The following is a 16,240-nucleotide window of genomic DNA, read 5'->3' as shown; positions in this document are numbered from 1 at the left end:
ACCTGCGCTCCCGCTGTCCCGCGGTGCCGGAAGCGCGCGCCGGCATGTGCGCAGAAGCTTCCGGCGGGCGGCGATGGCGGCGCTGTGGGACTTCGGCGTGAGGGACCCGAAAGAGGCGGGTGGCGACAGCGGCGAGGACGACGATGAAGAAGGAGAAAATGGAGACGCCGAAGAGTTCACGCTGGACGAGGTGCTGCGTCTCGGCGGCACCAAGGTAAGGGGGTAGGGCGGGAGGGAGCGGGAGCACATGGCGGCCGGGTCCCCCCGGAACGGGCTCCGGGGGTGACGAGGGGAGCCGTTGGGGGTGCGCGGCCTGGCGCGAGACCCCCTGTAACGGCCACGCGCTGCCCTTCCCGCAGCAAGACTACGTGATGCTGTGCGCCGTGGACGAGACGGAGGAGGTGGTGGACGGCGGCAAGAAGGACACGATCGACGACCTGAAGGAAGGGGAGCTGGAAGCGTTTGTCGGTTCCTTGGGGCTCGGCAAGTACGCGAAAAGTTGCTTCGTGGTGGACGAGGGGGAGGAGGACGACAGCAGCAAGGAGGAGAAGCCCCTAAAGAAAGACAAAAGCAAGAAGGAAACGAATCCACCTTCATTAGAAGGGAAAAAAGAGAAAAAAGTCAAGGAAAAGGCAAGTGCTGTGAAAGCCAGCAAGAAAAAACATGCTGGTGGTGATCAGGAGCAGCACCTTTCAGCAAAGACAGAGAGGCTGGAAGAAGATTTTGAATTTCATGCTAGGCAAGTGATACTGGTCAAACCAGGGGGCAAATGGTATGACCTAGAATACACCAACGAGTTCTCTTCAGAGCCACAAAATCAGACACTTCTGACCAAGTATAAGGCCTTGGCCCAAAAGCTGTACCAACATGAGACAGATTTGTATAAGAATAAGACAGATTATCAGAAGGGGGCCTCTTCAGCGTGGATGAAAACTGTTGTGTCATCGGGTACCTTGGCTGACAGGATGGCAGCGATGACCCTTCTCATTCAGGACAGTGCTGTCCACAGTCTCCAGTTTGTTGAGAACTTGGTAAACCTCATAAAGAAAAAGGGCAGCAGGCATCAGAGCCTCATGGCTTTGGATACCTTCAAGGAGCTGCTTATTTCAGATCTCTTGCCAGATAATAGGAAATTATGGTCTTTCTCACAGCGACCATTGAACAACATAGAGAAGATGTCGAGTGGCAACAAGGATTCAAGAGACAGACGTTTGATACTCTGGTACTTTGAGCATCACCTGAAACTGCAGGTGGCAGAGTTTGTGCAAGCGTTAGAAACACTGAGTCATGATTCTCTGACAGCACCGAAATCCCGAGCGCTGGCAGTTGCCCACGAGCTTCTCTGTAACAAGCCTGAGCAGGAGAAGGTTCTGCTTGTTCAGTTGGTAAATAAACTGGGAGACCCTCAGAACAAACTTGCCACCAAAGCCTCATATCTTTTAGAGACGCTACTGCACAAGCATCCAAATATGAAGGGGGTAGTGTGCAGTGAGGTGGAGAGGCTTTTGTACCGGTCAAACATTAATGTGAAAACTCAGTATTATGCCATTTGCTTTCTGAATCAGATAGTCCTCAGTCATGAAGAAAGTGCACTGGCTAACAAACTGATAACTTTGTACTTTTGCTTTTTTCGGAACTGCATTAAGAAAAAAGATGTTGAATCCAAAATGCTCAGTGCTCTTCTTTGTGGGGTAAACAGAGCTTACCCTTATGCTGACACTGGTGATGAGAAAGTGAAAGAGCAAATGAACACATTGTTTAAAGTTCTGCATCTTGTGAACTTCAGTACCAGTGTCCAGGCCCTGATGTTACTATTTCAAGTGATGGACTCTCAGCAGACTGTGTCAGATAGGTACTACGCAGCACTATACAAGTAAGTAACAGGTTTGCGGGGTTTTTTAACTATAAATTTAAGTTTATGAGGGAGTCACCATTAATTTAAAGTTTTAGAAACACTTACTTTGCTTTTAAGATCTTGTGAGTTTTGTGTCTCATTGGCTAAAATTTTTTGATGTTTTGTATGAGCTAGAAAAAAAAGCATGTGGTTTCTTTGACTTAACATGAGGATAAAAGAAATGGTAGTGATAAGTCCTGACAACACAACATATGCATTTCATGCTTTGCACTGTGTTCTGGTGGCATAGTTATATTCCAGCTATTATTTGAAACTAATAGATAATTACTTCTGAAATAACTTTTACAGGTACAGTGGTTTAGTCACAGAATAGCCTAAAATCATGTTTCCTTTTTTCCATATGGTGAGTGGAAATATGTTAAGAAATTCTTTAGATTATTTAGTTTGTATAGTAGGAAAACCTTATGCTATGAAAGTATCTCATTGTTTTTTGTCCCAGCTGATTGTTTAGACTCTTTGTTGGATCCTTACAGGTTTCTGTTTAGTGGACCAAAGGGATTTTTGAAAAGGGAACTCAAGTTCCCCCAGAGTGTGCAATGTATTTAGGGGCTTTCCTGGCGGTCTGGAAAGAAAGTGGAGTAAAAAATGAACTTGCCAACACATGTGTCTGATCTGGTTGTGAAACACGCTACTTGCTAACCATTTTCTTTCTGTTTTTTGAACATCTGAATAAATCAGATTAGTTTCTTACCCTGAATATCTCGAACTTTAAAACTGTTTTTCAGTTGAACTCATTTTCTTTGTATTTTCTTACAGTTTTCTTTTTGTTTACTGATATAGAGGTTTTTTTAATCTTCAGTGTTGTGTATATTTAGAAATATTACACAACTATTGACAGTTCAGGTTGATGTAATGGTTTTCAGTATTGGGGAGCAAGCTGTCACTGGTCTTTTAGATGGCACTTTGAAAAATGAAGATGATTGTTGTTAACAGCAGTTATTCTCCTATGTGCATTATGACATTCAGCAATTTTTTTCTCCTGTGTGTTCTACAGGAAGCTTCTAGATCCTGCTTTAGCAACCTGCTCAAGGCCATCCATGTTTCTTAATCTTGTCTATAAATCTCTGAAGGCAGATGTAGTGTTGCGCCGTGTGAAGGCCTTTGTGAAGAGGTTACTTCAAGTCACTTGTGGACACATGCCACCCTTCATTTGTGGAACCCTGTACCTTCTGTCTGAGCTTCTGAAAGTAAAACCGGAGTTAAGGGTCCAGTTACAGGATCATGTGGTATAACACGATTTCTTTATCTCATTGTTTTTTTCAGTAAGAGCTAGTTTCACAAGCACCTTTCCCTAACCTGTTTATTACCAACCTGAGGGTTTGCACTTGAATAATTATAACTGCATTAAAAATCTGCATAGATGAGGGTGTTTTAAGCATTCTAGTCGGTCCTATGAACTTCAGTCATGGACAGAGGATTATTTAGCTAAATGCTGCACAAGTAAGCAGGTAAACATTCTTCACCAAAAAGCTTTGTAGAAAAATGGCCTCTTTGTTTCTTCTGTCTGTGCTCCCTGAAGGGGAGGTCTGGATTTTTTTTTTCTTTCTTCAGATGGAGAGGGCCCATTACACTTCTGTGATATAAGCGGTAAAGTTCAATTTTAAGTCCTCTGTGAAGGCCAAGAGTCTGTGTTGCTTAAACTTTAGCTATCGTTTGTTTATAATTTTGTAAGTAGCTTCTTAAGAACAATAGGCGCATTTTTATAATAAACTGGAAAGGAAAAGCTGTTTGCTAGCATTTTTTCTTGTTTAGGAATCAGATGATGAAGAGTGCTTTAAGGATCAAGAAGAGGCTGAAGAGGATGAGGAAAAATTTGTGGATGCAGACAAAGAAGTAGAAAGTGAAGAGAGGAGCACAATGGAAAATTCTGCTAAAACAAATGACTCAAATTCAACAGCCTCGTGGGTGCATCATCTGAATATGGGAGGTACAGTAGCAAGAAAATATAATTCTTTAGCTTCTAATATTCTGTAACAGTGACATGTTGATCAAGACTTGTAACATTGATAAAAATGATGGGCAGTGTTACTGTCATGTTGAAATGAAAAGAATACTCTCATGAAGTTGCATGAGGAAATTTACGTCATTTTTATCTCCTCTGCCCGTCAGGCAGGAAGAGTGGAACTTCATATGACCCTATGCACCGGAGTCCTTTGTACTGTGGTGCTGAAAGTACAAGCCTTTGGGAACTGAAAAAGGTAAAGAAAATTAACTTGGTTATTCTTGGAATAGCTACCTGGGTAACACAACAGAAAGGTTAAACAACACATTGTTCAGCTTTAAGCTTTTATATGTTATATACAATGCTGATATTCCAGAGTAGGGAACAGGAATTTTTAAGTGGAGATTTGAACAATGACAATCTTTTTTTGACTTTTGAATCTTAGCTTTGTATCGGTAAAGCTTTTCTGTGTTGAATTAAATAAAATTGTAAGTGAGAATGTATTCAGATAAGGCAAACAAAAGATTAAAACTTGAAGTTCAAGGACAGAACACATCAGCCTTGCACTGCTTTGTGCATCTGCATGTTATTTGGTGAGTTACGGAGTGGTCTTATGACATAGTGGTGTTGTCAGGAGTTTTATATGTCAACATGAGTAATGATTGTGTTTATTTTAAAAATAGAAATAAGTATATGATTTGTGTTTTTCAGCTTTCTGAACATTTTCATCCATCTGTGGCCCTATTTGCAAAAACAATTCTAGAAGTAAGTGCTTTCACTAGTCTGTAGCTTTGAAGTTGGATTTTTATGTTGTCTGTCTTTTGCCATTTGAAAAAATACATTATAAAGCCTCCTTGCACTCTGCAGGTAACTAGCAGCTCTACAGCACTGTAACAAACACTCAAATGCAAAACTTTTCATGGAATTAGGTTTTTTTTTTTGTAAAGGAGACTGCTCATAGATGTAATTAACTTGGTAAGAATGTGTATATTACATGATTCTTAAAGCTTTTTTAGAGTTTTGGTCTGTCTTTTTATTTAACGTGGGTTTTTTATGTTGGGAACCCTGCTGTTGGAACATATTATTTTTTAATACTGTTTTGGTTATCATGTGAAAAATATCAAAGCCTGCACAAATGTATATTTAAAGTCTTTATTTTCATTTGAATATATGGTATCCGAATGGTCCTGAGTATTAACTGCTATTAGCACAGTACATAGCAAGGCAGTTCATCACTGAAACAAAGTGAAGGAGGTGGTTTTTAGTTACGAAAATATTCACATTCTGAAAATAAGAACCTGTACAGGAGTGTATTAACTTGTCAGGCTTTTTGATTAAGTATCCCTGAGTCTTTGTGTTTTTCAAGTGTGGTTTAATGTTGTTCTTGGAGTGTTTGAATCCTTTGTGTTTAGTTGCTGATTTTCTTAAACGAAGACTGTAATGATTTTTGGCTTTCTTCTTCTTCCAGGGAAATCACATTCAGTACTCTGGAGACCCTTTGCAGGATTTCACATTAATGAGATTCCTGGATCGCTTTGTGTACAGGAATCCCAAACACCACAAAGGCAAAGGTACAAACTTCTCTGTACATAATAACATATGATTTCGATTATTGATGGTGACCAAACTCTCTTTCTCTCAGATTGTCAAGTAACCCTTTGTGCTTGTCAAGTATTTGGGATGCACGTAGTGCAACAGAGGAGTGGGATCCATCTTCAGGGCTGCAATGGACATATCTGCAGCTAAGAACCAGCTGACAGTCACATACTGCTGTCTCTCACTTCTGCAGCACGAGTATTGCTAACCTAGCAGAACTAAGCAAAGTGATAGTGGAATGTAGAGACTACAGAATGGTTGAGGTTGGAAGGGATCTCTGGAGATCATCTGCTCAAGCAAGGCCACCTAGAGCAGGCTGCCCAGGCTGTCCAGATGGCTTTTGAATGTCTCCAAGAATGGAGACTCCACAGCATCTCAGGGCAACCAGCACACAGTCTCCCTCACAGTGAAAAAGTGTTCCCTGATGTTCAGATGGAGCCTCCTGTGTTTCAATTAGTGCCCATCACCTCTTGCCCTGTCACTGGGCACCGCTGAAAAGTGCTCTGCCTTCTTTACCCCCTCCCTTCAGGTATCTGTATACACCGATTAGATCCCCTCAGCTGCCTGTTCTCCAGGCTGAACAGTCCCAGGTCACCCAACCTTTCCTCACAGGAGAGATGCTCCAGTCCCTTCATCATCTTAGTGGCCCTTCGCTGGGCTCTTCCCCCGTATTCCCATGTCTCCCTTGCACTGGGGAGCCCAGACCTGGACAGAGCACTTCCAGCGTGGCCTCACCAGTGTTGAGCAGAGGAAGGATCATCTCCACCTGCTGCCAATGCTCCTCCTCATGCAGCCCAGGACACTGTCAGCCGTCTTTGCTGCAAGGGCACATGGCTGGCTCACAGTCAACTCGGTGTCCACCAGGACGCCCAGGGTCTGTTCTGCCAAGCTGCTTTCCAGCTGGGCAGCCACCAGCATATACTGGTGCATGGGCTTGTTCCTGCCTAGGTGTAGGGCTTTGCACTTCCCCTCGTTGAACTGCATGAGGTTCCTCTCAGCCCATTTATCCAGCCTCTTGAGATCCTTGTGGATGGCAGCAAAACCCTCTGGTGTGTCAGCCACTCCTCACAGTTTTGTATCAATAGTAATAATTTTTTTCTGATTTATGTTCTGCTACAGAAAACACCAGCAGCGTGGTAATGCAGCCAAAGAAGAAGCAGTTTATGAAAGACAGGCAGAATCTGGCAGGTAAGTCAGCCCCTTTTCAATTAAGATTGTGATGGCTGAAGAATTCCTGACTGGTTGTTGTAGACATGTCATCTGTGCTGTCTATGCTATTTCTATTAGCAATAAAAGTCTTGTCCATCAGGAGTGCAGTGGTGGTACCTGATGTTCCGGATCAGGTCTGATCTTCTTATAAGGGTGCATGGAATCTCCATAGCTGAAACTTTATTGAGTCATTTTAAGAACAAATGACATAGAGAAAATCAGTTACCTCAACTGTTAGCCTCTTGAGTAGCAAAACACATTTTCTTCTACTGTAGCACGTGGCTTTACACACCAACTCTTTTTTGAGACCTTTCTTTTCTGTTTTTCTTTTGCCGGCATCCCTGTAAGAGGATATATACTCCCTGGGTAAAGAAGAGATTTGCAATCTTGTATCAAAGTTTAGAACACTGTTAAAAATCTGTTTGTAGCTGGCAATGTGACCCCTTAGCGGGGGAAAAAAAGGCTAAAAAAAAAAGCCTTAGAATTTATTTCAGCTAATGATAATTCTAGTTAGAAGAGCAATCTGTTAGGGCACTAACATCAGAGGGACATGAATTTATAAAATATTAGCTAAATTTTCTGCTCAGAAGCATGTCATTCTTTTACCTGGCATAGTAGTTTTATGAATAACGTTTTTTTAAGTTCTTAAAAATAACTAAAATAATACAAAAATCTTTAAAATGTATGCTGATCTAGCTGTAGTTAATACAGTAGTATTGTGTGGTTGATGTTTTTATCTGTTTCAAAGTTATCATATAACAACTTTTATTCTCGTTATGATTGAAAACTTACTAAATCTCAGAAAATGGTTTATATAATGATTCAGTCACATTAAGCTCTTTCATTAGATGATGTGGATCACTCCATACAATGCCACAGCTGCAGCTATTGTTAGGATTAGGGTAAGATATCTTTGACACTAAGAGTCTTCCTGCCCCCAGAAAGCGGCTGCCTTTTGTCTAGTCTCACCATTTCCAGTGATTAAGGGTAGGATTTGGTATTAAGAACCAGCAGTTAAAAAATCAGGGTAAACCATGCTACTTGAGACCAAAAGACGTTCCATCTTCTGTGGTAGAAGCTCTGTAATATTCCCAGGGATGTGCTTTCTTCTAACTTTGGGTCTGTTGTGTTCCACAGAAGTTTTAGTTATACAGATTAGCTGATGTACCTTTACTAATCCATGGTTTTATGGCTATCAAAGCTTAAAGCAGGGATTTTGACATTTGAAGGTACAGTTTGTTTTATTGCATTCTGTAGTTTATTCTGAGATAAAGGACCAGACTGAGCATTTCAAACTGGAGTTGTGGAATTGAAGTGTTCTACAAATCCAATATAAAAAAATCTGGGTATATGAATACAGATACAAAAATCTGCACTTGTATGTATCTGGTATCTGTTGAGGCTTAGAGAATTGAGATTGCAAATCCTCTGGTACCTTCCACTATTTGAAGAGTCCCTCTGTGAGTAAACACTACAGAAAATAGTATAATCTGTGCCCACTCAGTTTATCAGTAACTCTTTTGTCCTTTGATTTCCTTCTGAGGTGAAGGATGCATTCCTGCTGTAGGTAATTGCAAAACCTCCCTTGCTGATGTATAAATAAGGACCTTGTTAGGGCTGTGTCTCGAGTTTTTCCATGGGGTCTGCTCACATCTAATTATCAGTATATGCAAAGAGAACTCTTGGTTTAAAGAGGTTTTGAGATGACCTCCACTTTATGTAACAGATGACACTGGATAGCTGTGTACTTGTGTCTGTGCATGCTGTTTAACCTTTTAAAATAACTGCAATCACTTCAACTTGAGGTAAAATAAGTTGTGGTTTTTTTTTTTTCTTTTTGCAGTCAACAGTAAGGAATTCCGTGCAAAAGATGAGAGCAAAATCCCAGTGGATGAAGTGTTTTTTCACAGGTAATGAAATACTTGCAGACATTCATTTTAAGTGTTGTTTTTTAATGCAATGCTATCAAACCGTATTACATTTCGTAAGTATACTCTGGTATTCCAAGTGTTTGCAAAATTTGACTAATTTGAGTGGCTTGTGTTGACAGTACTTTCCTTAGAACCTAATTTCAACGTTTGTCAAAAGTGCTTAGGAAAGAATATCCCTTTATCACTTATGAACAAAGGCAATCAGTGCTTGTAGTCTATAATCAAGTAAGTTGACATCATAATAAAGAGTCCTTAAACAATAGGTAGTGATGAATGTCTTGTGGGTTGTAATTCCTATGCATTAGAAATACATTTTAAAAACCCTGCAATATACCTTGCTCATGATATTAGCATCAAAGCTTATTAGAACAGAACAATGCAAAAAAAAGAAGAGCTAGTTTTCTGTTTATTTTTTTTACTATTCATAGGTCTTTCCATTTAGTTGGATTTCCTTTCAGACTATGATTTAAAAATGCAACTGTAATACTAAAATTGAAGTGGTACACATTTGGCAAAGATTTGTTCTTATTAGATCAAAATACCGGTTACCTCTGAATGTCTCCTTATGAAATCAGTGTTTAAATTAACTTCATTTATTTTGTTTCATTCACTTTGGGTTTTTTTTGTGTAGTGTATTCATTGCAGATGGGGCTTTTAAATTTTTTTGAAGTATCAGGTTAAGGGACTTATTAATTTTAATTAATTGATACTATAATATTGAGGAACATAATATTACTTAATAAATAAAAAAGTGGTATTAATTTTGAGATTAAAGAAAAGCAGCCTAAAAACATACGGCTGTCAGTATTGTTACGTTGAAGATGACTGAAACTGAGATTACACATTGAAAGTCTTCCATATGAAGTGCTGAAGTCTTCTGCTCTTGTATATGATCAAATCTGCCTTCTGTGTTTAGCGATTCTTTAATATGAAATGAAGGAGAGAAGGTGGTTTAAAATGGCCGACAAGGTAAAATGAAACAGATAAAAGGAGAGGGCTATGGGGGGAAATTTACAGAACTTAATGGGTGAATTATCTCTTTTTTTTTTCCCTCAATTAGATTCAAGTTGAACTTGGTCCTTTCTTCCATATCAGCATGACACAGATTTTCACATCTTTCTTGTGCCCTTTTGTAAAGTCACTATGTTGAAAATAATTTCTGGCACCTTTGGCTGTGAAATTTCTGTGTTTTAAATCTTACAGTGGTGGCTTACTCTTTGAAAAACGAAGAAAATATAAATCTCTGGCTTGATCTGTGTTTGAAACCATTGCTTACAATTTTCAACTGGCAACACATATGTGAACCAATCTGCAGGTTGTTTTTAAAAAAAACTTGTCACAAAGATCATCACCTGCAATTTTGTGTCTGAGAGCAATATATTATTTCAGATTTTATTCAAAGTTTGATAAGAGGAGAGAGAAACAAAAGCGTCAGGATGATGAAGAAAGTGTGGAAGATGTAGATGATGATGAATTTGAAAGAGCATTGGGTAAGGTTGTGGGTTTTTTTTGCAGTAACTATCCCAGTATTTCCTGCTTTTGCAAATTATTAATTTATCCTTTTTATAGTTTGCACTGTATAAAAGAGACAGATATAGGAATATGTAAGTGGAAGAAAACTGGCTTTCCAATTCAGACTCTATGCTACTACAGCCAGCGGTTCCCACTGTCCCTGATGTAAGCCAGCTGGGTGGCCATCTGGTGAACGAGGTCTTGCCCTCACTACTCCAGTAGTGCTCATCTTGTTGAGACAGTTGGAAATCATCTGATTTTTGAACATAAGCTCATGAGTGGCAGTTCATGCCTTTTTGTTCTTTTCCTAATGTAGTCTGAGAGTTAAATAACTTCTAGCAGCACGTAACATTTGCTTCTATTGTTTCGTTCTTTACTTCTTGGCCTTTTTCAATGTTTCTTATGCTTTTTCTCATCATTCCCAACCTCTTCCATGAGGTTATTTGTTCACTTAGATCCTTGGCAAACTTCTGCAGTAGTCTTAGCTCTTCCTGCAGTGTGTACTTTGTTTGCTTTGGAATTATGATTTGTTCCAGAATCTGAATTTGTTAGAGTACCATAAAATGTCCGTTATTATTTTATTATTTCATATTTCATGTTTTGCTTATATAGTAATATATGTATTTGGAAAAACAACAACAAACACCAAAACCCAAGCAAGACAGTTATTTAGCTCTCCATAACTGTTCTGTTCAGTATTTTTAGAGAATTCTGAACTCCCACAGCAGGATTCTTCCTTAGTTACACAACTAGTATGGTCTTAGTTATGACAACAATCTGTTTCTAATTGTGTTTGTTGTTCTATTGTTAGTATCTCTAATAAGTTAACTGTCTCTGAGAATTTGCTCCATAAATTCAGAATGTTAAATTAAGGACCTCCTAATGTCAGCTTTTAGTCTTTGAAACAGAACATTTGTAATTTTTCAGATCTTGTTTTTACCTGCTATTTTATATAGCAATTTGTTCCTAAGTGAATTCAATGATAGGAGCTTTCACCCTCTAGGCTGTTTGCTTTTCTGTCAAAAATTAAAGTGAATACTTCTAATCTGAAAATTAGCATACAAATTAGCTGGCAGGACACTTGCTTGGGGTACCTTAATCAAGTCTGTGTTCTGTCTGACTTGGAGCAAGTATTTGAAACTCGTGATATCCCTCTTGCCAACTAAGTTTGAATCACTAGGCAGTTTTGTATCCATTTGTGTCTGCCTGCTTCCCACATCATCTAATTCTGGCCAGAAAATACATCCTGGGTAAAAGAAAACTTCCATTATTTTTCAAAGAAAAATATTTTTTCAGGAAAAGTCCAGTTAGCTTTAGGTAAGTGTTTTCTGGAGTAATTTTCTGTAGGAGTATGAACCCTTTTTATCAGGACCCTTTGTTACTGATGTAGATCATATAAACTGTTCAGGAAAGAGATACCCATATGTAATGACTTCATATTTCTTTGTTTGGCTTTGTTGTGTAGTAATAAACAATTTTTGCCCTAGATACATTTGAAGCTGCTGATAATGCCATTGACATTGGCCAGGATGACCTTGATTTTGCTGGGTAAGACTTTAAACTGTTTTTTTTTTTAATCTCTTGTTTTAATCCCCATGTAGAGATTTACTCTGCAAAATTGGATAGACTTTTTTCAAAAAGACTCAGAATATCACTTTGCAAAAAAGGCAATAGCAGTTGGACACTGGGTAATGCTGCTTTTCTGCATGTCCCATAGTGGGGCATTGTGATCCTGTGGTGTTTCCAGTCTGCTGGCTTGACGCGTGAGGCCTGTAGTATTTTGTTTATGCAATGCACTGATCCAATAAGCAAGGTAAGATCTTGTTTTTCATTGTCTCAGGTTTCTGTTAAAGAATTACCAAGCACAAAAGTAAGCAGAATGAGGCATAATGGTACTGCTGCTGTAAGGACTGGTTGTAACTGGACCTAATGCAGTAAATAAACTTTCTGGAACCCAGAATCGCAGAGCTCAGTTCTCAGGAAGTCAGCAGCTTCATCATGTAGCCTCTTTTTCACTTGAAGTGGCTGCAATACAGCTTTCAAATCAGCATGGAAATTTATTTTCTTGAGAAGAGAATTAAAGCTTAAAATTCTAGTGAAACCTGAACATTTTTGTGATCCAGACTGGTGTGAATAAAAAATAGCAAAGAGGAGACAAGAAACAAGTAACCATCTAATATATAAAGAACCATGGTTCCTTTCTTAAGGAAAAAGTCTTATTTCCTCATTTAGTAGAGCTGACATTTCTGTTAATTTCAGAATAGTATTTTCTCAGAACTTCTTAAAATGGTTGACTTTCATAATACAGTTCCATATGCTGAGGTTGAAAACATACCTGAGTGCATAATATGTTTCTTAGGTCTCAACGTACATTTACAGTATTTTGCAATGATGTTGAACTTTTCTAACATAGTGTTTGCCAGTAGATAGATGTTATCTGGATGCAAACAGTATTTTGACAGATAAAGTGCTAAGCTTGTTACATATTTTTTTTAGTAATATAAAAAAGAAAACCAAAGGTGGTAAGAAAGGCCAAAGAAGCGAGGAGTCCAGTGGTGACTGGGAGGATTCTGATGACGAAGATGATTTCAGTGATCTGGATGATGAAGAAGTCTCCTTAGGAAGTATGGAGGAAGAATTTGGAGAGGATATGGATGAAGAGGGAGGAGTATTTATGGATGTGTCTGATGATGATAACAGCCTAGGTAAGGTACCATTAATTATCAAAAAATGAGAAGAAAAAGCTTTAAAAATAGGTTATCTAATACATAATCACATATATAAATTCAGATTTAGTTACCTACGTGGGAGGTTTGGCTTTTAAGTAAGGAAGTGACAAGAGGTCCTTTTCTGGACAATAAAGTCTTAAGAGAAACATTTCCCAGCAGTGTTCCAAGTGTGAGTGCGTATGAGGCATCTGGGTATAAAAACTTGCAGACAAGTTTCTTTCATTCTGAAAACATTGGCAGGTACAAAAGGAGCTTTATACACAAATAACTGGCTACGGTAGGCAGAAATATTAAAAGATCTCATTGAAAGATCTCATTTGAAAAATTATTTTAAAAAATCTAATACTTGGTAATTTTTGTATTTCTTTAGACCTAGTAGTATGTTGGGTTTTTTAGATGAGGTAACTTCTATTTAAATTGTTGTCTGCTAAGTAACAGCTTACTCATCTAATACAGTTATGCACCCAGATTTTTATTACCATTCTAATAACAATTGATCATTGCATCTGCCTGGTTTTATTATCTTTTCAACTGAAAAGCACAGTTCATACAGTATGCACTTCTTGTTGCTGGAAAAACACAGATTGAGTATTTCAACTAATATTTTAAGGTCACATATGATTGAGGGTAGAGGAGGTAAACTATTCATACAGCTGTTAACACATTAATCTTTCATGAGCTTATTGTTTCACCAGATTTACCAAGCAGACTTTTGAGGTTTACATAACACCTGCTTTTAGCCTTCATATTTTATGTACCTTAGTATCATATTTCATTAGTTTCTTGTGCTGTGGAAAAAATCATAAAGAATGGTGCACCACTGATCAATTTTTAATTGTCTGGGTTGAAGAAATCCCAAATTTGTTTGTGTGCGCTGTCTTTTAAGCTTTTTTAAAGTAAAGACTCAGACCATTATGACAAATATACCTAGAAAGAGATTTTAGTCTCTGCTATGCTTTAAATACATGCACACAGTGTGAGAATGAGGGAGTGATGTTTTGTTTTGTTTTTTTCTTTTTTTCCTGTCAGACCCAAATAATGACAAGCAACTGAACTCTGGCAGTAAAAAGGGCAAGAGAAAGAAAGATTTGAATTTTGTGGGGTCACTTGAAGGTAAGGAAACACTGCTATGATATCCATTTGAGAACCTTTAATACAAATACAGAGGGTGTTAGTAGTCTAGATTATCTACGTTATCGGATCTGAGTTCAAGATTTGAATAACCCATAAATGAAGAGGTGTTGGTCTTGCCCTTGTCCTCCAACCAGTGTGGCCTCGTTCAGAGTGACAATCTGCTGTTGAAGGACTGGAAATCAAAGGAGGGACTTTTGAAGGAAGGATAGAGTTGTACTAGCAGTTTGTGTCTCTGTTACTAATGTGATGCAAAAGTTTGTGCTATTTAGTTCTTGGTTGGAAACTCTTTTTTCCTTTTTTTGAGGGGGAAGGTGGAGAATAAAGGTTTCTAACATACCTTGGTAACACTTTGTTATAGTATCTTTGTGAACTTGAAATTCTGTCTCATAATACTTTTTGTTTGAAGGATCCAACCGAGGAAAGAAGAGAAAACTCAAAGACGCCAGTATACTGGCATCTGCAGAAGAGGTAAGGTTGATCAGTCCTTAGCAAAAAGTGTTCAAGCATTTTACTTGTTTCTTTGTAACAAAGTAGTAAAATTTCTCTCTTTAAAGTTCGGTTATCTGCTGGATGAAAATGCTGGGTCTAAGTTTGACAATATCGGAATGAATGCCATGGCCAACAGGGATAATGCAAGTAAGTACATCCTACAAATAGCACATAGTTGCAACGCTGTTTTGGTTCTTCAGATTCTGTACTTATAAAGATCTGCCTTCTCTAACTGAAAAACACATGCAATCAGAAGTCATACAGTACGGACAGTAACTCAGCATCCGTAAGACATGACTTAGTCTTCTTCAGTTACAATAGATGTCCAGTGCTAATATTAGCTGCGCATACTGGAGCGAATAAAGCTTCAGAAAAGAGGAAGAGTCTGTCATAAGGATGGGCAGTTCTGCTGTTCATCAAGTGTTCATGTGAATTTTGCTCCGGTAGTGTCCTGGACTCTTTTGAAGGGAAGGCGTAAGGCATGACTGTCTTTATCTACCTACCAGAATATTTGCTTGCAGTCTAAGTGAAGCAAAAGTAGTTTCCCAGAAATAATTCTAATGAATTAAATGTGTATATACTCCTTTGTAGAGCTTTTGCAGTCTTGCTGGTGTCACCTGAAAAAATGTTAACAGCGGCACTCAAGCACTCTGTACTCCTAGCACAAGTCTGTCCAGCATTAGGAAAATTCAAAGTAATGGCAAGAGCGGTCTTAAACCCCCAGATGCTGAGAGGGCACAGCATATTTTGTGAAATGAAAAAAAAACCCCAAACTCTGGTGTCAAAAAAATGGCAGTTTGCATTTTATTAACATTTATAAATACAGTAGCGAAGTTTTAACTTTTACATCATTCATCTGTATTACACATGATGTCAGAGGTATCCATTGGCTCCTTATTTCTCACCTTTCCTCTTACAGATATCAAACAGATCCAGTGGGAAATAGAGCGTGACAAGTGGCTTCACAATAGGGATGTGAAAAGCATCATCAAAAGGAAGAAACAGTTCAGGCACAGAGGGCTGAAAAACAAGTACAAAGGCAAGAAATCAAAAAGATGAAGTGGACATTTTAATGTGGACATTTTATAATTATTCTAAAATAATTTTACAAATGATCACTCATCTTTCTTACTTTAGTTCTTGCTGCTTAACCATGTCATTTGGTCATTCTCCCTTATGCCATGAATTCCAGACCACTCATTGGATTTGTAATACACTGAAAAACAGGAACATCCATGTCAGCTCTAAGTCAGACATGTCTGAAAGTGAGCCACTTTGTGGCTTGTTTTGTTGGATATATGGTCCTCCAGTTCTGAGGACTCTACCCAACAGTCTGATGCTCCAGCCAGACCTACACCTAACAGTAAACACTTCTGCAAGGACTGCTGGGGTAAGTTTTATGCAATAATAAAATCAGTTTTAAAACATGAGATGCAACAGACTTCAGCCAACAACTACAAACTTACCTTCCAGAATTGACGGAAACCTCTTCTGCATTGTGTATCTGAAATCTGACAAGAAAGATAAACCACAGTTACTTTACCAGCATATTTTAAGACAAATAATTAAATGCACTATTTTTTGAACCTGGTAAGTTCTACTTAAGTTTGTCTGAGCTCCTTACTTACAGCCACCATTAAATAATGTGATTTGAATTTACTTTTTTTTTTTTCATTCTATCACAGGCTGTATTTGGGTTATCATGTGCAGCCCTCTGATCAATATTTTCTCACCTTCCTCACAACTGTGATAGCCAAATACAAGCTACAGATTCACAGGAAGC

The 16,240-nt window shown here is 38.5% G+C and overlaps 1 protein-coding gene across 1 annotated transcript; it reads left to right on the top strand.

The window, feature by feature from the left end:
- Window positions 1-43: 43 nt before the first annotated feature.
- On the top strand, window positions 44-16,043 carry CEBPZ (CCAAT enhancer binding protein zeta). Its single transcript, XM_082049527.1, has 16 exons — window positions 44-214; window positions 360-1,873; window positions 2,910-3,141; window positions 3,668-3,842; window positions 4,025-4,113; window positions 4,569-4,622; window positions 5,326-5,428; window positions 6,573-6,641; window positions 8,506-8,572; window positions 9,983-10,083; window positions 11,593-11,653; window positions 12,602-12,810; window positions 13,864-13,947; window positions 14,375-14,436; window positions 14,523-14,604; window positions 15,377-16,043. The coding sequence occupies exons 1-16, from the start codon at window positions 74-76 to the stop codon at window positions 15,514-15,516; spliced, it is 3,183 nt and encodes a 1,060-aa protein (XP_081905653.1). The 5' UTR covers window positions 44-73; the 3' UTR covers window positions 15,517-16,043.
- Window positions 16,044-16,240: the final 197 nt, after the last annotated feature.

This window comes from Streptopelia decaocto (genome assembly GCF_964273445.1).
Source record: "Streptopelia decaocto genome assembly, chromosome: 3".
Taxonomy (NCBI): Eukaryota; Metazoa; Chordata; class Aves; order Columbiformes; family Columbidae; genus Streptopelia; species Streptopelia decaocto.
The sequence above is the reverse complement of the archived record's forward strand: the minus strand, read 5'-3'. Positions and strand labels throughout refer to the sequence as shown.

Excerpts from the sequence above, each read along its gene's own strand:
- CEBPZ (XM_082049527.1), top strand. The coding sequence starts at position 74 with ATGGCGGCGCTGTGGGACTTCGGCGTGAGGGACCCGAAAGAGGCGGGT. Across the intron at positions 4,114-4,568 it reads GCCTTTGGGAACTGAAAAAG|CTTTCTGAACATTTTCATCC; the intron begins GTAAAGAAAATT and ends TGTGTTTTTCAG. Across the intron at positions 8,573-9,982 it reads GATGAAGTGTTTTTTCACAG|ATTTTATTCAAAGTTTGATA; the intron begins GTAATGAAATAC and ends ATATTATTTCAG.